Genomic DNA, 24,094 nt, shown 5'->3' on the forward strand with positions numbered 1-24,094 from the left:
TCGACTGTAAAAGCCCGGTGACTGATCCGTGACGATCTCTACAGCTCTCTTGCTCAGCATGGTCTTGATCTCCTGTCTGAGTGCTACGTCCTTCGGTGACCCGGGGACGTACGACTGCTTGTTTTGGACCGGGGATTGGAGGTGAGGGGTGGCCGAGATTCGAAGGGTAATAGTATATCCCTCCCGAAGGACATCTACAATCCAGGTCTCGGCGCCGTAGCGCTGCCAAGTTGCCCAATGGCTGGCCAGGCACATTCCGGCAGCAGGTGAGGGGGAACGCCGTCCCTAGCGTTTCCCCCCTTTCTTCGACTTCTTCCCACCCAGAGCCTCCACGGATGAGGAGGGCTGGGAGGAGGGCTGGTTACGGCCTCCCTTGCCAGAAGTTGAAGAAGACAGAGTCATTCCTCGGGGCTTCGACGCAGCAACCGTCTTAGCAGCCGAGGAAGCGCTAGCCGAGCTCTTAGACTTGGCCGCAGTCCGAGGCTGCCCAGAAGCCTTCGAGACTGCCTGGTGAACCAGACGGTCACTGTCTTCAGTACGCCGTCTGTCCACCGCAGCGTCCACCATCTCTCCTGGGAAGAGAGACGTGGAACTCCGTAGAGGTCCGTTTCGAAGCCCAACGCCGCCTCACGCCCGGCCGCCCTGGAAACCCGAGTAAGGACAGCGTCCCTTCGTCGGAGAACCAGGTTGGCCCACAGGTTCACCGTCTGTGGGCAAGGAAGGAGATGGCTCTTCCCCCAGACTGGCAAAAGTCTCCTGAAGGCCGAGTCCTCTTCGGGAGAAATTCCCCCGGATTTGCTGCGACCTTAGATACTGTGAGGGACCACAGATCTAGCCAGGAGACGGCCTGGAAAGCTGCCATGGCGGTAGATTCCAGGCCGAGTGCTCTTGCTGCGAGAACCACAGGTTCTCGGACAAGAGCTGTTGCAGAGACACACACCCGGAGTCAGCCTAGCTAACTCCGGGTTCACCTGTTTGGGCGGCATCGGGTCTTCAGATGGCACGTAAAACCCGCCGCTGTCGTAGCAGAGGAGGTGGAAGCAGCTTGCTCGACCTGCCCAGACTTGAGCGAACCGTCTTGTCCGGAGACAAGCGATTCAACCTGGTCTAGCACTGAGTCCGCAAGCTCGGAACGCGGCAAAACCCACCGTCGGTCTGGGTTCCCTCTTCGGGCCCCAGAACGACTCGAGCCGGGACGTGGGCTCGGATGGTGGGAGCGGCGATCCTTCCCCAGGTCGAGGTTCGTTGCTGACGAATCAGCGCAATAACCTCGGCAAAGTTCCTCTGGATCTCGGGTGTGATAGCATCCTGTGGAGTCGGACCGTCCAGTCCCTCGAACAGGGAGTACCTCCCGAGACCCTCCTCCCTCAAGGAGAGGAGCAGCGACAGCCCCCTCTGGGTCTCCTCCAACCACCTGTGCGTACGACCTGGCTGGTCCGAGAACCGAGCCTGGTACGTACGACGACGTGGCGGGATCCTGAGGGGCGCACCCCTCACGATCACTCCTCAATTACCTCGCCCCTCCCGGTGTAACCCGAGGAGGTTGAAGGTATGGGAGAGGCAGACCTGAACGCTCTCTCCTCGCTCACTGGCAGAACCAGCTGGCTTGGAGGACTGCAGGCGATCGCCAACCCGCGGTGGCGATCGAGCTGCCAGACCTAGTCGAGCCGTCTCGCTGTGGAGAACGGCTGGACCGAGAACAGCGGCCCCGTCTCTCGTGTGTCAGAGGAGCTGGTGCTGGTCCGCCGTACCCGATCGCTCTCTGTGAGAGCGACGGTCAGGCGACCGGCGAGCTCCACTGTCACGGTGAGACCGGTGCATATCCTCACGGTGCGTCAGTTCGCTGGTACCAGCCGTGGCTGGTGCCGGCGAACGGGGGGACCTCTTCCCAGCCTCAGCCCGTGGCCGGTCGTGGACCGTCACGTCCGCCACCCGGGTAGCCAGCCGCTCGCCGTGAGAGCGAGAGCTGGTCTGGTGAGAGTCGCGTGAGCGGCTGTCACCAGTCTTCCGCTCCGTGCCGTGAACCTGACGCTGAGCGGACTCAGAGGTCTGGTTCCTGGCTGCACGGTCGCTGGTAGGCGACCGTACACTCGGTACCTCTCGCGAACGAGCGGCCGAGACGGATCCTGCTGCCGTGGCCGAACCACTAACAGCAGGTGAGGAAGTGCCGGTGTTAGCCGGCACCCCTCTGGCCCCCCAGTAGTCCTTCTTCCTTGTGGGAGAAGAGACGGGTCCTGCTCCCGAAGGAGCAGGGCCGACCAGCGGAAGAACCCCCGTCTCACCAGAGCGAGACGGGCCCTTAGAAGCTCCCGAAGGAGACTTCTTAGGGGGGGGGGAGGCGACCTTCTTCTTCTTAGGCGGGGGAGCCTTAGAAGAAGAAGGGGAAGAGGCGGCAGACGACGACGACGACGACAAGACGATGAGACGACGACGACACCTTCCTCCTCTCTTCTTCTTCTTCGTCAACCAATCCTCAGGACCGACGTCAGATCTGTCATCCAGGACGAGCCGGGGCTGCTGTTGCCGAAGCAACAGGGCCCTGGACGTACCTGTCCGAACAGACCAGCATCCGGGAGCAGCGCGCCAGAACAGGTACAACATCAGCAGGTGCGAGCATCACAGGAACGGCAGTCGAGACGCAGGAGCAGGAACAGGAACAGCAGCGGTGGTCACGGCAGGTACGGCAGGCTGTGTGGACGGTACAGATGGTCCTACCAGCGGCACAAGACATCATCGGCAACCGGAGGGAGGTCCCAGGGCGAGCTTCTTCGGGCACAATGAATCCGGTCGTGGCAACACGGCAAACCCAGGTGGCGGCATCACACTCCCCCGAGTTACGGCGACTGGTCCCTGCACCGATGTTGTGGGTGTCACAGAGACCGCGTGCTGGGTGTACACCAGTGAGGAGGTGACGCGTAGCCAGGTGTTGTCAGGGTCGTGGTGGTGGTTGTGACCGTAGCGTGCGTAACCGCCACGGAGCCAGCGAGATGATAGAGCAGCCCCTGGACACTCGGCACGCCCTGCAGTCCCAACGACGCCCACACCTGTCCGAGGTCATCCTTCACGGCAACCGCACCTGAGGAGGCAAAAGTCTGGGATGGAGAGGATCCTCTACCCGCTCGCGCGAAGACGAGCGGATAGGAGGACCCAGAGTACAACTCTACGTTGGGGTATCTAGCGCCCTCCTCCACACTCGACACATCGAGGAGAGGAACCTACCTTGACACCGCCCCCGAAGGGGAAGGCGCGAGACGTGGAAGTTGAGCGGGCGGCAGGAAAGAAGACGAAGTGTCCGTCACCAAAGGAGTCGCGGGAGAGCTTTTCCGACGACTCCTTTGCAGGCCTTCGCTTCTTCCTGCCCTCATACAATGTCCACTGCGCCTCCGACCAGTTCATACAAACATCACAGGGCTCGGCCCGGGTGCATTCGCGCCCCACAAGCACCGCACAAACTGAGGGTCTATCTCGGGGAAAGATCTGAATTTCCCACATTTGCGCCCTTCGGTACCCGGGTCAAAGTCTCCTTGGGGTAGCGAGGCGCGGAGATTCCATCATTAATGAATTCAGCGTAATTAATATGAAAAGAGAGAATACTGTACTTACAATCTTTCATACACAATTACAAACAAACAAGAAAGCAAACGACGAGCACGCGGGCAGAGAGCGAACACACACGTCCATCCACTGTGAGGCGAAAGCAAAAGTGATTTGTTTACCCTCCCAGTCGCGCGCAAGCGCGCCTGTTTCGACAAGCAAGTTAACTACCGAACCCCTTGTTCGAAAGCTTACGACCTATCCAGCTGCCGCTAGTATCTTCCTATAAAAGCTATTGTAAAAGGACCGAAGTTTGTATGCGTGTCGGAACAATTCTAACTTTGGAGAAAATACTTACTTCAAAAGGAGAGTAGAGGTCTTTAGCTCCGTTTCTCACCAACAACAAGTCGCAATTGATGCCCATCTCCGATCTCAGGACGCGTTATAATGTACTTTTTTGGGGATTGTTCACGTTGATCGTACATGGTCCACTCCTGTACCCTGCGGTTTTTTACCCTAGGCTTAAAAAAAAAAAAAAGGTAAATATTTCAGCCAGTGATAGGCAAGATCCATAACGCCAAATTTTACTGTCCTGCTTCTCCCGACCAGCTTTTTGTGCTACTGCTATAACAAGTACTACTGCTATATTCTCTCTGGACCACCACCACCACCACCACCATTCTCTTCAGGAAGAGCTCCTTGAATTGCTTTCCAAGCGAAAAGGTATAAACTAAGGAAAGTGAATTTTTAAAACCGGGCGACGCGCGGTGGTGACACCGAGTGTCCTGAGATCCTATTTCACCCTCAGGCAAAGAAGACGAAGAAGAAGAAGAGGAAAAAGAAGAGGACGAAGAAGAAGAAGAAGAGGCTTCTTCTTGAGGGTGTTTGAGGATGAAAGATGCTGCGGTTTCAGGCGTTTTTGGGGACTAAAAAAGAACCCAGATAACTTGTTGACAGAGTTTGATATAAAGGCGTTTCCGTGATGATGTTAGGTGATAAGAACAGGTAAAAAGTGGCACAATCAATCCAATCAGTAGCCTGCAATTTTACCAAAATAAAGTTTGGCAGGTAGATCTACAGTACTTATCCGCAGCGGCCTAGAATATGGCAGTTGCGGTTTTTCTATGCAGTTTTACTTACTGAACAAGAATTTGAAGTAATATTTATTCGGACGACTGTAATTAAACACCCAGGGGCCAGTACTAAACACGGCGAAATACATTGGACGCCCCAATCCCTAGTGGATGTCGTATCCGCGGTTACGTTCCTTGCAGTCCGTGCGGAATGCTTCTGTAGAAATACAGTTTGGCAAAATACAGAAGAGCTAATGCAGAGATAGATGTCAGGTTTACTGTGCTGAGGGAACTGTTACCTAACCTAACCTTGAATGCATTAACTAACCCAGCTTCAGAGGGGGGAGCAAAGAACCCCTTGGACTCCCCCTACTTAGTATATAAGCCAAGCCCTTACTCTGCACTTGCTCTAAACGGTAGGGGGAAACATCAGTACAGGCCAACCCTCATCACGGTAGACGGGTCTTATTCACTCGATATTTAATTGGTGAAACATGAATACAATTGCAACTCTAAGCATACCATTTAAAAGACTGAAGTTTCGTCAACATATTGTGATATATGAAAGCCCCATACGAACTAAAATAAGCATGTGAGCTCTTCGTAAAATATGTTTTCAAGGCAGTTTTGAAATCCAATATGGCGGCTACGTTTTTCATGGACGGTTCTCATCAGTGACGGACACCATCTTTCCCCAGCCTTCCCAGCACTCATTTGAACAATGTTAGCGTATGTATGTAACGTTTATTGATCTTACTCAAGATTGCAGTTGTAATCAGCACAATAAAACAACATTTTGTTGCCTATATTAGTGAAAGTATGAAACTTGTTATTCCCGGGGTTATGGTTGGAACTGAATTCATTCTTACTTGTAATCGGCGGTTTTTATCCTACTGCATCACAACTGAAACTCCACAGTGCTTATTTGATTGTTATTATACACATTTTGGTCTCAGTTCACTCCACATTGCACTTTAAACCCGTTGCTGTTCCTGGTTTCTAAGCGCGCGCGCCATAAACACAATTACAAACAGCAGACGACGACAGACGACGAACTGCAAAGTTTATTCCCTAAAACTGTTTACTTACTCGTTATTTAGTTTAAAATTTACATTGTTATTTAAAAATTTTGATTTAATTCATGTATATTATCCCTTATTGCAACCAAATTACCCCGAAAAATTACAGATATTTCTAACGTAGATAAAATCAATGTTTTCTAACGTTTTCGTACATCTGGCTGCCGAAAACCATAGAGGAACGAATACGGAAAAGTGCATAGAGGAACGACTACGTTTTTTTTTTTTTTTTTGCTTTTTTGTTTTTGCTAGCACTTTTCGTTGATTTCAGTCTTTATTAGTATTTTGAATTTCTTAAATAATCGTATGCAGAAATAAATGGTAACCTTTAATGTTTGCATGCTTTAATGTTTGCATGCTAAGAATGGCAAAATCATCGTTTGCCACATTAGTGGAGGCTTCACACATACGCCGTTCCATTATTATAAACTGTTTCCATGAATTCTAGTTGTCATAGTAATGCAATAATGATAAAATTGCTTTAATATTTATGTATATATACTTCCAACACATAGCCTAATTTCACCAATTTCAACGTTTTGTTTATAGTCTTATACCCAGTTTGGAGGGTCAATGTTCGTTACTAAAGAATCTGTAACCTCCTTAAGTCGTTCAGTTGACATAGTAAAACCTGAGCCATATTTTCACTCGCTGAAATGACGATATCCGGGTGAGGGGCCCAAGTGGGCCCATCCCTTTTGCCTACTTGATGTACCCATGTTCGTTATTACTACTATAGATATTTATTACCTGCAATATAACTGTTGTGCATGAAAATTTTTTTAATATTTTAAACTAAAATTAGAGCTACATAAACCACACAAATTGTCATAAAAATGAAACATAAATCAAGTGGCTATTATTGTTTAAACATGTCTTCGTGATGAAAATTAGCGCACGCAGGATTCTTCCCAACCTCTCTCCAAAATATTACCCAACACAAAACCAGCATTCACAAAGGGTCCCCCAACCATGTAGGGTATATAGGAGGTTAATATTAACAATAAACAACACAACCTCATTCATCAGCAACACTATACGCTATGAGGAGACATGTGTGCCAAATTTTCAAACAACTTTACACTTGTGTGACAGACCTTTGAATGGTTTTCGAGACAAACCCTGAGGCTATAATTATTGGATTATAGGGATTTTTCATTTCCAGGTATTTTAATGTCCCTTCCTATTCCGTCCTCTCTCTCTCTCTCTCTCTCTCTCTCTCTCTCTCTCTCTCTCTCTCTCTCTCTCTCTCTCTCTCTCTCTCTTTTTTTAAATTTTACATACCATGTCCTTGCTTAACTATTTTGCGAGCACTAGTAGATGCACCTACATTCATCAATACGACTGAATTAAAAAACTTGAAAGTTATTTAATTAATGCTATAACAAGTATGAAATATTTTCTTGTTCATTTTCGAATTACGATAAAAGAAACAGCAGAGAGAGAGAGAGAGAGCGAGAGAGAGAGAGAGAGAGAGAGAGAGAGAGAGAGAGAGAGAGAGAGAGTTGAGTGGATCAAGTGTATAAATATATCGGTCATGGGCAGGTAACAACCGAGTGAATCGTTAGATATATCCACTCCACCAATGTAAACTACTATTATTAGATAGATAGATGGAAAAATCATAGAAAATAAGTTTAAACTGCAACAACTTTCAGAGAGAGAGAAGGGAAGGTGAAGGAAGGAAGAAGGACAGGGGTGGCGGTGGAGGTGGGGGGAGAGGGTAGGTGGAGCTGTTTACTGGTGTGTTCCTATCCATTTCTGGATAATGGAGTTTTGGTCTATTAGTACAAGGACAAGTGTAGTTATTCTTTACGATTAGTGATTCACGATACCCTTATAAAATTACGGCACTGGGGGTAATGCACTAAAGAAAAAATCTCGCTCTGTTACGAGTGTTCGTTACAGAAATAGGTATTTGCCCAACCAAAACGTGCTTGCACTGTCCTCTGAAACCCATAGTAGACATGCTGCTTAGTTGTCAATCAAGTTTTTATAACCAAGTATTTTTTTACAAGCTAGCTATTGAATAAATTTGTATTTCTCAGTTCAAAACATATGCCCCTCAATGCTAACTTTCCTCTTTTAACGACTTTCTGGTCATTGCAATTCGGCCCCATAATTTCTTATGGTGCGAAAACAGACAGAGGCCCATGGACCGAAAACGATTGGCGTCACACTACGGCGATAATCCAGCAGTAAAAACATCTTCATATATCCAAAAAGTAAAATAATAAAGATATATATGCGCATTACGATTATAACAATTACATGTATTAGCTGATAACAATCTGCACGAATAACTGGTAAACTGTTCTGCAATGACAGTTGAGTATAGCAATTATTTACAATAGGTACGAAAGTCAAGATGTCGTGACGTCATAATACAGAACTTGAAAGAACGTTCTAATTCAGAAAAATAATTACTTAAATTTGAGTCAGAGTCGAGTACTTTTTCATAACGAATATTTTTCAAATTAATCATCATAATATGTTAAAATATTGATGTTTACTACTTATTTAAAAATTAGCCAAGAGCACGCTTCTCGTCATCTTCTACCCCAACAGCTGTTTACGCCTGGCTTGTTGTTGATGAGAAATCGTGTTTCGATTGTTGTGATAAAAGTGCTCCAGCGTCGTGGGTACAAGTGGTGTGCGGATTTATCACAGGAAATGGTTAGTTTATTGACACAAGCTACTCCCCGTAAAACATCGAGATGGCGTCAATCTTCTAAATACCTCGAGTTGTAAGTAAAAATGTTGAACGCGTTTTGGTGAGGTTTCCACTACGTTTGAGACCGTTTTCAGTACCCTCTGTTTAAATCTGTTTAAATCTTAAAATTTGGCCTTAATTTCTAACTTTGGGGAAAATACTTACTTCGAAAGGAGAGTAGAGGTCTTTAGCTCCGTTTCTCACCAACAACAAGTCGCGACTGATGCCCATCTCGGGTGTCAGGACGCGTTATAATGTACTTTTTCGGAGGGTGGCTTGCATTGATGGTAGCTGGCCTGCGTGGCCTGCTGTGATGATCTACCCTAGTTTGCAGAACGACAGGACTACCTAAGAACGGAGGCAAAGTCCATTGTTTCTAATGTTTAGTGTTACTTTAGGGGGAGGGGGAGCCTCTTAGGGGGAGCCTCTTAGGAGGAGCGAAGCCCGCCCCGCCCAGGTCAGGCCACGGCGCCCTTAGTAGGGCTAGGAAGGTACCTAGTAGTAAGGTTTGTTTACGTCTGTGGAACCTGTCCCCTTAGGTGGGTAAGTTCTACCCCAAATAAAACCCACAGTGTTCCACCCCGATATCACCTGTCATAAGGATAAAATAATAAAATTTCCTCCATACTGGCCACACGGCCATGCCCCATGCCCCTCAGGTGAGACGGGGCACGGGGGCATCTCTCTCCCATCCACCTTCGTCCCCCAAAACGATAAACAAACAAATGCCTGGCATGTATAGCTACGCTATACATTTCACACCGTAACACTGCTGTGTATAGCAAATTTATTGCGTGTGGCTTAAATAAACTATCAAATTGTTTCAATGAATACAATACCAACGTACAGCAAAAGTTTAAGGACGTCACGAGCGCCTCACAAACACAACAACAAACATTGACTGAATGACCACTAGGTTGTACTACTCCATCACAACACAAATACGTCCACGGGGCGCGGGGCTAAACATTTCCAGTTTTCTGAATTTGTCTGCTATATTGGCTTTAAAATATATATTAAGTCTATTTAATTTTTAATATGCGTATATTTGCTATGTATTTTGTGTTTTCATTGACTAATTTATCCAAATCAGGACCAACAGTATAAATATTTTGACCTTGTTGTCTCTCAAATGCATACCCAACAAATGTACCCAACAAAATGAAGGATTTTTATTCTTTTACTTAATAATGATGAGAATGTAATATTTATCTACAAATCGGGTCGTTAAATTCACTATCGATAATAATACGGCTCTATGGGTATTATATAATAATAATAATCAAAATACTATTGACATCCCAAAGAGAAATGGTCACTCGTGATTACCCAACAAAATGAGGGATTTTTATTCTTTTAATCAATAATAATGATGAGAATGTAATATCTATCTACAATTAGGGTCGTGAAATTCACCATCGATAATAATACGGCTCTATGGGTATTATATATTAATAATAATCAAAATACTATTGACAACAAAGAGAAATGGTCAATCGTTATTAAAAGGACGTCCATCTTTATATAAGAAATAGAATGATCCATTCAAAATTAAATACAGAAAAATGTGAGTCAAGTCAAACCACAGATGGATGTGTGTCTCGACAAATTAGATCAATTACTTAGTAATTAAATGCCAAATTACATCACAGGGTAAGATACTTTGTTCATTTCTCTCTCTATACTTATTTACTGCAGTAACTTATAAATTACCAAGTAGTTACTTCAGTATAAGCAATAATAATAATAATAATAATATTACACCGTCATTTACATTACCCATTTTTAAAAATTTAAATACGAATTATATTCTTGAAATTAATAAAGCTAAATAGTGTGACTGAGATGTGGACAAAATGATAATAAAATAAAAGTTCCCCATTAATAACTCCGTTTTCTATAATTTTGGATACTCAAGCTAGGTGACGTCACCACCTGCACACAACAGACTATTTTTTTATATTAGACTTTGTTCTCAATTTCCTTTCCAGTGCTGGAAGACCTCATAGGCCCCAGTGCTTGGCCTTTGGTCTAAACTCTATATATGCCATTCTCTTTCACACGAAGAGAGGATCTGGAAATGAATAATCTCTGCTTGCATTGACAGTGGACGACTTTGGCTCACGAATAAATTATGTATATATTTTTTCTCGATTTTAAGCTGTCATATAAAATTAAGTTGTTGTATTGACATTTGCTTTATCAATGTTTAGTTCTGGTAAGAAAGTGCACGATAATACTTCCAGGGGAGCCAACATTAAATCATTTGGCAATGCTTTCATAGTGGCCGACTTGACGGTAATTGTTGCATGACTGATTGTGAAAAAGGAATTGAATTATGTGGGGAAAATCCTGTTAATTACTTGTCGTGTCCATATTAAAAGACAAGGACCCATGATGATATTAATTTATGCTGAATATATGAGACATGTTCCAGAGAGAGAGAGAGAGAGAGAGAGAGAGAGAGAGAGAGAGAGCAGATCTGTTACTCACGACTCTCTCTCCTTAATTCTCGCTTTTCGAATTTCATGTCAAACCAAAACTATTATACAAAAAATTATGAGTTCTTTTATGAAATTGGTAAAATTAATTATAATGAAAAATTTGGTCGATTTTAACATACACATTCCGTATACCGAGAAGCAATTCTAATATACATGTGTATTGATTGCAGTGACAAAGTTCTATAACTCCACATATGTAACAGAACCTACTTTTGACGTACCGTTGAGGTACTATGAATTAATGGTTAATTCACTAATGAGCGCGACTAAATTTACTGATCATTAATTTAATGGTCTGTAATTTTAAGTGACTCCAATTGCTCTTGCACATTATTACAATTGCTGGTTTCTCTCACTTCAGACAGTATTTTCATTCACGTAGCATTTCTTCCATTTTACTCCACCCTCTCCAAACAATTTGATTCAATCAGTTTAAATATTAATGAAAGGACTGAGCTGAGAAATGAAGGCCATTATGAAGCACAAGAATCAAGATATTTTGGTTTAAGCAATTTGGCTTTTTTTATATGAAAGCTGTCTCTCAGTTTTACAAAACAATATTCTTTTGACTCGGATGCAATAGGACAATGAATTGCTCTCTTTAATTCATCCCTGTCGAGGTTCCTTATAGTAATTAATTGCCTCGAAAGGTTTCATGACGCCGTAACTATCCTGGAGTAAAGTATGGAATAGATTGTAAACAAAAAGCCACTGGAATTCTTAATGAGGAAGACAAAGCCAGTGGGTTTCTGAGATAATCATGGACGAAAACGTAGGATACTATATATATATATATATATATATATATATATATATATATATATATATATATATATATGTCATCACATTACCGTGATTCATATACATACATCGAGCTACAATGTCCTTTAATATCTAATTCGCTCTACCTCAGAATTAAATATATTTTCATATATGCTTGACCGAAGGGGAATTTTTTACACGACAATAGATTTGCCTGGTCCCAGGCGCGGGTGGGTAGGTAAAAGCTTCCACTGACGTCCTGGATTTGAATGGCTTCTTTTAGGTTCGCGCCTGGGACCAGGCAAATCTATTATCGTGTAAAATATTCCCCCTTCGGTTAAGCATATATGAAACAAAAATATATTAAAATTCTGAGGTAGAGCGAATTAGATATTAAAGGACATTGTATATATATATATATAATATATATAATATATATATATTATATATATATATATATATACACAGGGCGGGCCAAAAAGTAGCCTACATTCTTATTTTATGTTACAAGGGCTATGCCCCCCCACGAATATACTACCTGTTTTAACTGTGAGGCTACTTTTGGCCCACCCTTAATATATAATATATATATATATATATATATATATATATATATATATAATATATATATATATATAATACATGACTGCTCTTGGCATACCTACCATATGACTCAAAATTGTATTGTCATACATAAATATGTTGAAATTCCACATTATGTTTGAGATTTACTATTGATAACGAACTTAATATTAGCTTAATGTTTATGTTAATTAACGTAAACTTTGTCAGTTCTGGATTTGTGTGAATTGTGTGACTTTTCTGTGGTAACCCTTATACAATCACCTCCATTTGATAACGTTTAACATTTAGTTATTATACCAATTTTAAGTTTTAATTCAACAAGTGCAATATATTGAGTATCTCTTCATTTCATATCATTTTTCCTATTTGAATTTTAATTAATGGCGAATATAATTAGCTCTGATAAAATAAAAGTGCTAATATCTACGATCAAACAGCCCGTTGTTTCACCAACGACAAATTTTTAAATGTGCTATAGTTTATTAGAAATAATTTTTTTCTGTACTGTTTAATATGCACATGATTTATTTTTGACATTTTCATTCTAATAAATAAACCATAAATATCCTATTCTATAATTCCTGTAGCTTTAACTCGACGCAGAATACCTTTTTCAGACGTTTTTAGGCTTTCTTATGAATCTTATTCCCCCAACAAGAACTTATGAATCTTATCCCCCCAACAAGAACAATTAACAACGTAGTTTGTAGGCTTACTCCATAAGTAAGCGGTAAAGCTCGGGGAACCTGGAAACTTAAAGCCTTTTGAGGAAATGTATAGGCCTATCTTGGTATTAAGGAAAGGAACTGAGCTGAGAACTGAATGTCACAAGAATTAAAACATTCTAGGCTAAGCAATTTGGATTTTTAAAAAAATGAAAGCTGCCTTTCTCAGTTTTACAAGGTGTTCATTTTTCTTTTTCGTTGCTCTTCTGTGATACCCATGGCCAAGGGGATGCCCATGGCATTAAGGATTTGGCAGCTCGTCCTCGTCAGCTGTGTTGGAAGATGAACTCACATCAGCATCCACGAAATAAAAACAGGAAGACATGGAAGCATAAGAGGACACAATATAGCCACCAAATCTTATGAAAAATGCTAATTAAAAATGAGCTCTTTATACTCATTCTTCTCTTTCCTTGTCTCTCAAGGGGTGAATTTTTAATTTAGAGACTGATCTCATATCTAGTATGAGAGGATTGGGACAATTGTCCCTTAAGAGGGACAATTCAATGGAGGACAAATGACGGTATTGTAGCCTTTGTTTGACACCTGTGAGTGACGTCCCATAACAGGATCTTCGCCATTTACGACTATAGGAGACTGCTTGCTCATATTTTGGTAGAATTCTCGTTACTGCGTTTATATTCGAGGCTTTAGGTTACGTTTTATGATTGTATGTGTGGTGATGATTAATAAAGGTTTGGTTTCGTGGAATTATCGTAATTTGCACAGTCGATAAGAGATTTTATCTCAGTTTATTCGTCATTGGCCGGCGTCGGAAAGCGTTGATGCCTGGGTGGGGGGCGGATGGGGGACAGATTTTTTTATACGCTCGTTTTTGTCTGTAATTAAATTTAATAATAATTTACTTATAAAAATACAGATAATAAATTATATCTCTTATAAATATAAAATCTCTTGAATTTTATACGCTTTTAGGAAAAGGCCCAACCGCTTTAAAAATAATTTTATACTCAGGGTCTCTATAGACGCTGATGACGTCACGACTCTGTGTTTAGTGATAAAAATGGCTGAGTGCGAGTGTTTCTGGTGATGACCTTTATTTCGTAGGTGAGTCGACGCCCCGCTTTCCTTCCGCCCGTTTGGGACCGATTTGAGGACCCGGCGGGATCCTAAATTCTAGGTGGACCGGAAAAAAGGCGCCACGGCTTCCGGAAAACGGAGAAATTGGACGAAATGTCGGAGGAGTTATTGACCGAGTCTCCCTTTGACGAACGTCTGACATCTTGAGTGACAGATAGGCCTATGGCGGCTTATTTCTTCCTTCTTTCGGTTTATTTGACCTTCAAACTTTCATATTTCGATATATGAATCACCTATAAATCATCTTTCACATTTTAAAACTATTCCCGCGAGCGTAGGTCTACGTAGGCCTAGGTTCATTCCTACGATGTTTATAGGCCTAAGTTGACGTTTGTTTACCTTTTCATTAAAGCGTAAATTTCTCCCTTCTTTTGATTGAATTAATGTCTAGGCGTCGCTTTCTTTTGGAAGCCATCTCTGTTGGCTTTGATCCAGTCATTTTCTGTCCAGTAAATATTGTCAAAGTAGGCCTGTGATGCGCTGAATGCAATAACAAAAGATTATACATTTTTTAAATTATCTCTTAAATATCTCTAATTATTTACGCAAATTATCATTCTTCTTCTTTACCTTCAGCTTTTCCCATTTCTTTATGGGGTCGCTGTTTCTAGTCGGCCTCCTGCATCTTCCTCTGTCCTGTACATCTTTTCCTTCATGTCATTCAATAATTCATCTTTTTCATAACCCTCTTACATACGTTCATCTTCTCTCCTCATGACATGACCAAACCGTTTCAGTCTTCTTTCCCGATTTTTTTTTTTTCTGTTTTTTTTTTCAAACCTCTAATACTTTTGACTGTCCCCCTGATCAATTCATTCCCGATCTTATCTCTCTTCGTGACGCTACGAATTCGGCATTCTCATGTCGGCCACTTCCATTCTTCTTTCTTGTTCTTCCTTTATTGGCCAAGTCTCTGCCCCATAGAGCATGGCTGGTCTGACTACGCTTTTATAAAACTTTCCTCTTAACTTTTTCATTTATCCTCCTGTCACAAAGTATCCCTGATGACTTTCTCCAATTCATCCATTCACACTGAATTCTATTACTGACTTCTGCATCCAGGTTTCCATTCTCACTCGTATCAGAACCAAGATATTTGAAGGAGCTAACCCTCTCTATGTCTTCTTGGCCCAATTTCACTGTTTCCTGCCATTCCTCTCCACCTGTCCACATATATTCTGTCTTTGTTCTGCTAATTTTTAAGCCTCTACTCTCAAGTTCCTCTCTCCATCTTCCTAGCTTGAGTTGGACACATTCTCTAGTTAGATCAGTAGGCGCATCATCAGCTAACATTGCACACCAAGGCACCTTTTCTCTTAATTTCCGATGTTAATAACATCCATCACAGTATGAAACTCGTAGGGACTAAGGGCTGAACCCTGGTGGAGACCAACTTTCACCTTAAACTTCTCTGTACAGTGGGGGCCTCGTTATCCACGGGGGATAGGGCCCAGAACCCCCCGTGATAAGTAAATACCCGTGTTATCCTGATACCCCCCTCAAAAATTGCTTAAAACTGCCTACTTTAATAGTTAACCCACCCAACCACTATTCCAATGTTTATAACTGCCTACTTTAGTTCAATTCAAAACCAAATATGTTTTCACTATCACCTAAAACTAAATTCAAGACAGTTTTAAAAGTTATTGTACAAAATTAGCCTTAAAAAATAAATGTAGTTATATGTACTAACTGTACATATGTAGCCTACTAGCCTAGGGATTACAGCTGAAGCCTAAATACGCATGGGTGGCCTCTTTTTTTTTTTTACAAGGAAAGAGAGAGAATTGTGGTAAGAGAACATCAAAAATTATGTAAATCATATGGGTACTCACCAACAATCTATGTTGATAAAAGATGGCGACGATTTTGCATTGCAATCCAGTAATATAATAACGTAATGCTACCAACGTATGCAGCGAACATCTCTTCCCTTCGTCACACACGTTAAATAGTATAATCCACGTAAAACCTTCATCTGACCTTTAGGGCGTCTTTCCCATAATAGTAAAAGAATCAGGGCTTTTGGATGCCACATAATTAACTCGTTTATATGGGTACATTTCTTTAAAGAACGCGCCGCACACCACATTTCATAACAATAACAAACCAACCTGGACAAACGAGAGTATGCCAGTGGTTGCCAACTGGGAATGCAATTTCTTGCTAGATTTGTTCCATAAAAGGCTCAAAAAAAAAATCACATACCGTATATACTCGAATAACGTGCATCTCCCATATCGTGCGACCCCCAAATTTTCACCAATAACAGTGGTTTTGTGTTTTGTCATGTATCTCATGTATCATGCAAGTTCATAAGGTTGGTGGTTTAGCCTACTAATGGCCGAGTCCTTCAGATGTGTGGTGATGCTAGTCAGTTAGGTAATTTTCTTATTAATCTCGAGAATTGAATATAAAATCTCAAGTTTAAAAAAAATCCCATGATAATAAAATATTGTAAAAATAACACGCCTTGGATCCTTAATCATTCTCTCTCCTCTCTCTCTCTCTCTCTCCTCAGGATAAATACGTACGCACTGAATTTGAGTCTTTCACCAAACGGTATCAGTAAATGTGTAGACATTGTGTGCGTGTTTATTTAAAAAAAAATGTGCTACACACACATTCCGATGTTTCGGTTTTTTTGGAATTTTTTCAGATTTCGGAAAATGTGAGGTCCCAGATGCATAATCAACAAACACCACTACTGCAGCAAAAACAAACCCATTTTTTCCCCTTTATGTTTTTCATTATTGTTATTTATTAATTACAGTTTTTTTTCATAAATATTAATATAATACTGTTAAATGAATGTGAGATAATTAAGATCACCTTATATAACAAAATAGTGGGACAATTAATACCATATGTTCACTAATAGGTATTATTTTCAAACAAACATTCCGTAAAACCACAAAAAATATATGTACATAACAGTCAAAAAAGAAAATATATAATGTTTTTGCAGTTCAAACTTGTGAATTTTAACAATAAGTATGACTAATATAATATATTTCACCATATCGATCTTGAAGTTGAGAGTCGTAAAATTCTGAGATGGTCCGGGAAAAGGATTTGTACTTTGTGATTACGTATCGCTACAAACACCATGTGTATTTTTCATACCACTATATTGATGACGCATCTCTACGACACACTGGTGTTTTTCATACCACTATACGTTAAAGTTAAAAACATGACAATAGAATCGACTTTGCGACTTCGTTCACTTTGATATTTTTAACGATACAATAACTATCATTTGTACTACTACTAAAACCATCTTCACATAAGTAATTTTTCGTAAGATATGTGTTGTTGCAAAAGCTAGACTTATACATAAAAGGCTTTATAATTTAAGTCATCTTAGATGTACATATGTACCCAAACTCATTGTGGTGAAATTTACTACTGTTTCCTCGGATATTGAAAATTACTTTAGCATCATTCAAACACTTTAATAATATAATGCATAAATACTAGGCTATACTATTTACATCGTATACAAATACTACATACGTTAGTATACACATACTTTTATATACAAAGTTAACAGTTATATACACATACTTTTATATACAAAGTTAGTCATATGAGTAATGATCAGGCGACAGCTGTGCACTGGACTACGTACGTACTACTTGGAAGATAAAACAAACAAAAATTTTGTTGTTGTTAGTGGCCGGTCCGATAGATTAACATTTTTCCAGAGATTAAAGAGCTGAATTTTGTTTTGAGGTAGGTCAACCGCGTTATTATATTATTGTTTTCACGAAGGAATTATTATATAAAGAAAATTATTGAGTAATTGTTGCCGTCAGCAGTCAGAAAATCACGAACATGGTAACGTTCAAACCTAGTGCCATCCATGGCATATGTCTATAAATAGAACAGAAGCAGAGGGCAGTCATTGGATAACAGATCTCCATGGCTACCACCAACCAATCAGGTGGGTTTAGTTATACTACTCTGTAATTTCTTAGAATGAACGTTTACACACGAAGCTAACGATGAGTTATGTGTTTTGCATACAGTACGTAGTTTTAGTTTTTATTATTAGTGTAAGTATTTTACTGATTTCATGAAGAATATAATGATTCCTTCTCATTACTTTGATGCAAAATGGCTGAAGATTCTTCCACAAAAAGAGAGAGAAAAAAAATTTCTTAGAAGATGATACCTATTTACTAACGCGGTTGACATACCTTCAAAAACAAAATTAAGCTCTTTAATCTCTGGAAAAATGTTAATCTATCCCGGCGACTAACAACAACAAAATTTTTGTTTGTTTTATCTTCCAAGTAGTACGTACGTAGTCAGTGCACAGCTGTCGTCTGATCACTACTCATATGATTAACTTTGTATATAAAAGTATGTGTATATAACTATTAACTTTGTATATAGTATGTGTATATAACTGTATGTAGTATTTGTATCGATGTAAATATGTATAGCCTAGTATTATGCATTATATTATTAAAGTGTTTGAATGATGCTAAAGTATTTCAATATCCGAGGAAACAGTAGTAAATTTCCCCACAATGAGTATATCTTAGTTTACCAGACACTGAGCTGAGTTAACAGCTCTCCTAGGGTCTGGCCCGAAGGATTAGATATTTTTACGTGGCTAGTGGAACCAATTGGTTACCTAGCAACGGGACCTACAGCTTATTGTGGGATCCGAACCACACTATATCGAGAAATGAACTTCTATCACCAGAAATAAATTTCTCTGATTCCGCGTTGACCGAGCTCCCCACAATGAGTTTGGGTACATATGTACATCTAAGATGACTTAAATTATAAAAGCCTTTTATGTATAAGCTAGCTTTTGCAACAACACATATCTTACGAAAAATTACTTATGTGAAGATGGTTTTAGTAGTACAAATGATAGTTATTGTATCGTTAAAAATATCAAAGTGAACGAAGTCGCAAAGTCGATTCTATGTCATGTTTTTCTAAACGCGTTGACTTAAAGGAGACCGTTATTTTGGTTGTTTTATCACTGCCATAAACCCATAACAATGCAGTGTATGTATGATAATTCTAAACTATTATTCACTACCAAAATAACGATGATATTTTGTATTGAAAATTAATGTTAAATATATTCCAAACATTATTACTACGTAGCATGAATAGTACTATAAATATTTCGAAAGATAATCTTGCTGTGAACGCTACCATAATTTGATTTTCATATACGTATTCCAGTTTTGTCAGCTGGCTGGCCTCGCATAAGATAAAATTGATTTCACTGAATATGGAATTACTCCACGAATAGCCTTTTTATTATGAAGATATGACGACTTAAAGGAGAACGTTTATTTTGGTTGTTTTTTATCACTGGCACAAACCCATAACAATGCAGTGTATGTATGATAATTCTAAACTATTATTCACTACCAAATAACGATGATATTTTGTATTGAAAATTAATGTTTACGTATATTCCAAACATTATTACTACGTAAGCATGAATAGTACTATAAAATTTCGAAAGATAATCTTGCTGTGAACGCTACATAATTTGATTTTCTATACGTACGTACATTTTGTCAGCTGGCTGGCCTCGCATAGATAAAATTGATTTCACTGATATGGAATTAACTCCACGAATAGCCTTTTTATTATGAAGATATGACAGAATATATAAGGTAAAAAAAAAAATGCTTTTAGGTATTTCGTTTACGCTTCGTCGCCAATAACAAACAGCAATACTTACGATAATCTATGACAAATAGCGTTTGTATGACTTCATTGTTCAGAGAAGTTATATACGAATACTGCCAAAATAATAATGAAGTTCGAATTAATTTTAGCCTTAACCTCTTCATTACCGAAAGTTTGTTTGGAGGTAGGTGGGTACCACCATTGAAGTCTACTATACGCACCGGGTGCATAAAGGTGGTACGCATAGTACCACCAAAACTCCTCTTTTCAGATAGGGACTTCCAATCATTCTGTAATTTCGGTTTGAAGAGTTTGGAGCAAAATAAACAGTACGACCACGATGCCAGACGTATGACTGAACCCCAAAAAATAGTATTATTACTGCTTATAGTAGTGTGTAGGTGACAGATGAACTGCGTCTCAACAAAAAAATCACACCACCACAAGCGTAAGAAACATGTAATAAAACTTCTACCCAAGTAAAAAACCAGTTGTATCATCATTTACTGTATTTATTTATTCACTTATTACATTTTACAAATAAAGATATGAACACCAGATTAAATGAAGGTAGAAATAAAGCCTTATAGTAAACTTTAATATATAAAAAACCAACCCAGAGAAAAAGCAAAAAAGCGATTTTTTCTGAGGACAAGAAAACTTGAAAAATTAGTTTAGATACCCCTAATGCCCACCCCCTAAAGTTGTTTTCTGTGATGAAAACTAATCTTAGAAAACGTAGAAAATGACATCGCCCAATTTTTGAAAGATATACTATAAAATTTGCGATTTCCATATTTATTGGCGGGGCTTTCGCTTTAGTTTTTGCTCTTTTTTTTTGTTATTACGTGCTTATTTACTGTTCTATTTTGATAATACTTTATGTGCATGTTCCAGGTGCAATATACCAACATTCTGTAGACCGAATTTCTATTCAAGACCGTAGTTTTCTCATCGACCACCAGTGTCCCTTGTACAAGGGACACTGAGTTTCACATTTTTTTTCATATCATCATTTATTTTCCCTGTAGGATGATAAAACTAACAGAGAATATGCGTTATTATAGTGCTAATAATACCTGATAATTTCATTAGCCTGTCTTGATTAGTGTATTTTTGGCAAATATTTTTACGATGGGCACCCCTCCAAACTCGAGTCACTACCGAGAGATTCAGTTCGGCAGCGAACACAATGTTTACATTCTGCTCACCCACCCGGTAAAGAAGGGGTTAATGTTATTACTACTGTAATTATACTACCACTACTATTAAAATTTCTAAAAGTTTATCAAACAAAAAATGTCGCTTTGAACGCAACCGTATACATAAACCATTTTCATACGTAAAGGCATATGCTTACATTTTGTGGCTGGCCACTCCGACGATAAGTTGAGTGAAATGATGTGGAATTATTCTTTGAATAGGCTATTTATTATGAAGATATGACTATAATATATATGGTAAGAATGGTTTTATTACCTTTATTGTCAGTTAATATCATAATGTAAAGAATTTTTATTGTAGTGTCTTACCGCCGAACAATTATAGAGCCGTGATTTCCACGAGCGGCAGGATACTAAATTCAAATTTAGTCGCGTCGGCGTCGCCAACACTGGTGGTGATGACGTCATCTCCTCCACTCGCGGGAGAACCAGGTACAACTGCCCAGGTGAAATCCAATTCTTTTCCTGCCGGCGTCCGGTGAACATCGGTGGTCGGTGCGGTTGGATGACTTTGCTTCGCGATTTTTTTCTTTGGTGAATTTGATCTTCGGAATTGTGAAGTACTCTTTTTTTGGTTTTTTTTCGTTGTTGTTATTTTGCTTTTTATTTAGGCGTTTGGCCATGTCGGTCTAGTCCGTCGGGAGTTAGGTTTTGCATCTCAGGATGTAAAACTAGATTATCCAAGCTAGAGTATGATTAATCACACCTAAATGTGTTAATTGTAGGGACAGGTTTGTTCAGCAGATCGAACATGTAACGAGTGTAGTTGATTGGACTGATTCTCAATGGAAGTTTTTTAGTTCATACTCGAGAAATTAGCTAAAGACAGAATTAGAAAAAGCAGCGCTTAGGGAAAGTAGAACTTAGCTCTGCTTCGTCTTGCGATGCATCTGTTCCTTCTGTTTCTCCTCAAATTGTTATGTCTCCTTTAACTACACCTCCTATTCCTCCTACTAATCCCACTTCTCCGGCTTCCCGTGTAGTTTCTTCCGACACCATTGCCAGTCTGGAATCGAGGTTAGATCAGAAATTTTCGGTACTAGCGAATACGGTTTTGCAACTTGGTAATTCAGTTAAGACTTTTTGTTTTTTGGAGAAAAGCGGCCTCAGGTAGAGTGTAGTTGAGGGTGCGTCTGTCTGTCCTGACACGTTCTCCCTAGACAAAGGTCACTGTCCAGCTCCCCCGCACCGGGGAGAAGACATACCGGAAGTCCAAGGGAGTCGATCGGGATTTGACCACAGACAGGCGCCTCTCTTGTTGAGCCTGTGCGCCTCAACAGGGCTCGGTTAAGCGTTGGAAAGGTGTTGCGGTCAGACGCCTTTCAAATGATTCAAGCGATTCGCTCCGGTCGCACGGCGCTCTTGGCGAGATTCGCCCGTTTCGCGTCCCTTAAAGAGGCGTTCAGGGAGCCGATTCTTCGCCTCCTCCAGTCAAGCGGTATAAGGAGCCTGAGAGTAGGGTTGCGCCTCGGCCGTTAGCGGCTCGTTCGTCGCCTCAATCTGTGCCTTTTTCGGCTCCATCTACTAGTAGAGATTGTGGTTTTAGCGCTGTAGCTAGCAGTTCTAAGGGTGTTTCTTTAGGCGCTTTTTCGTCTGTTACGCCTGATGCGCCGTTTCGCCTCGAATTTCGGCGGCTCCGAGCGAGGCGCAAGTAGTTTTTCCGCCTCCTGCTGAACATTTAGGCTCTTCCAAGCCTACGTTAACTGTTTTTGATTCGTCTCTGCGCCTTTGCGCAAGCAGTTAGAGATGTTAACCAACTGGATGAATGAGTCCAAGGGTTGGTGGTTCGAAACTTCAGATCCAGTTGTAGTTCCGTCTACTTCTTCGCGTATCGGAGAATGAAGAAGAAGTATAGAGGAGGAGGATTCACATCACTCTCGTGTTTATTCACGTCTCCTTAGATTTCTTCTGGTATCTTATCCAGATTATTTTGAGAAAGCGGCTCCGCGCTCCCCAACTTCGACTTTTTTGATGAGAGAAAACTTCAGACCCTCTCCTCCCAAAACTTGTTCTATCTAAAGCGGTTAGACATTCGTTGAAAGAGAACGGAGAAATGGATGTCTATGAAAAGAGACTTAGGGAAGGCTCTTTTTGCTTACCCTCCCTCTAAGTTGCTTCGTAAGAGGTATAGGTTTTATGTAACTGGGGAAGCTCCTTCTCTGGGAGTTTCTGCCTCCTCTCAGGAGACTTCTCCAGTTAATCGACTCCTCTAGAAGATCTGCTTTCGCCGCAGCGAAGTTTCTTTACAGCGCCTGAGTTGGAACCACGTTGTAAAGAATCAATTTAAACTTTTGGAAGTCTTTAGCTTCCTTGATTGGACTATTGGCGCTTAGCGGCCAAGATCGAAGACTGTCCTTCTCTTTCCCAGGAGTTAGCGGAGGATTGGATTGGTGTTCTGTCCTGTGCGGACAAATCCATTAGGGATGGATGTGATGAGTTAGCTTCGCTCATCGCCTTTGGTACCCTTAAGAAAAAGGCAACTTTGGTGCTCCTTTGCTTCTAAAAGGGTTACGTCCCAACAGAAGTCTGCTCTCTTGTTTGCTCCTGAAAGATAACCTTTCAGACGATGTAGTGTTGTCAATTTCGTCTGCGCTAGATAAGAAATCTACTTCGGATTTACTGGCACAGTCTACTAAGAGACCTAAAGCTCCTGTGGAGACTGTTCCTTCGTTTTTTCTCCTCTGGCCCAAGCGCCTTTTCGAGGGAGAAAACCCAAGCGCTTCTTTCGGCCGAAATCGAATTTGCGACCTCAGTCTAAGGCCTCGGCCAAGGTTAACAAACCTTCCAAATGAAAGCTCGGTTCTTCATGCACCAGTGGGAGCCAGGCTGGCTCTGTTTTGGGAGGAATGGGAAAACAGAGGAGCAGAAGCCTGGGTAGTTGCAAGTACTCAAGTTCGGCTATCGTATTCCTCTCGTTTCACCTCCCTCGCTCTCACCTGTGCCAATTCCATTCCAGGCATACTCTCCGGGCTCAGACAAATTTCTGGCGCTAGCCGCAGAAGTGGAAGCGCTTGTTCTCAAAGAAGCGATAGAACAGATAGAAGGGGATTCTCCTCCAGGCTTTTACAATCGCCTTTTTGTAGTTCCCAAGTCATCAGGGGGCTGGAGGCCGGTTTTGG

General features: G+C 41.1%; 3 protein-coding genes across 23 annotated transcripts in view; 1 reads left to right on the forward strand and 2 right to left on the reverse strand.

Moving 5' to 3' along the window:
- The window catches only part of LOC135205353 (longitudinals lacking protein, isoforms A/B/D/L-like), a 57,317-nt gene extending 47,974 nt beyond the window's left edge, over positions 1-9,343 (reverse strand). For 2 of the 3 annotated variants that reach the window (XM_064235822.1, XM_064235820.1), the window contains exon 1: positions 9,247-9,343. The gene's annotated coding sequence lies outside the window, so the exon portion shown is untranslated. The remainder of the gene's footprint in view (positions 1-9,246) is intronic. The other variant, XM_064235821.1, reaches the window with a different exon arrangement.
- A 4,567-nt stretch (positions 9,344-13,910) lies between these two features.
- The window catches only part of LOC135205354 (telomere zinc finger-associated protein-like), a 121,026-nt gene continuing 110,842 nt past the window's right edge, over positions 13,911-24,094 (forward strand). For all 19 annotated transcript variants that reach the window (XR_010312520.1, XM_064235830.1, XM_064235837.1 and 16 more), the window contains exon 1: positions 13,911-14,043. The gene's annotated coding sequence lies outside the window, so the exon portion shown is untranslated. The remainder of the gene's footprint in view (positions 14,044-24,094) is intronic.
- On the reverse strand, positions 15,025-15,369 carry LOC135205246 (uncharacterized). Its single transcript, XM_064235594.1, has one exon. The coding sequence runs from the start codon at positions 15,367-15,369 to the stop codon at positions 15,025-15,027; it is 345 nt and encodes a 114-aa protein (XP_064091664.1).

The sequence above is a fragment of the Macrobrachium nipponense genome, chromosome 49 (genome assembly GCF_015104395.2).
Source record: "Macrobrachium nipponense isolate FS-2020 chromosome 49, ASM1510439v2, whole genome shotgun sequence".
Lineage (NCBI taxonomy): Eukaryota > Metazoa > Arthropoda > Malacostraca > Decapoda > Palaemonidae > Macrobrachium > Macrobrachium nipponense.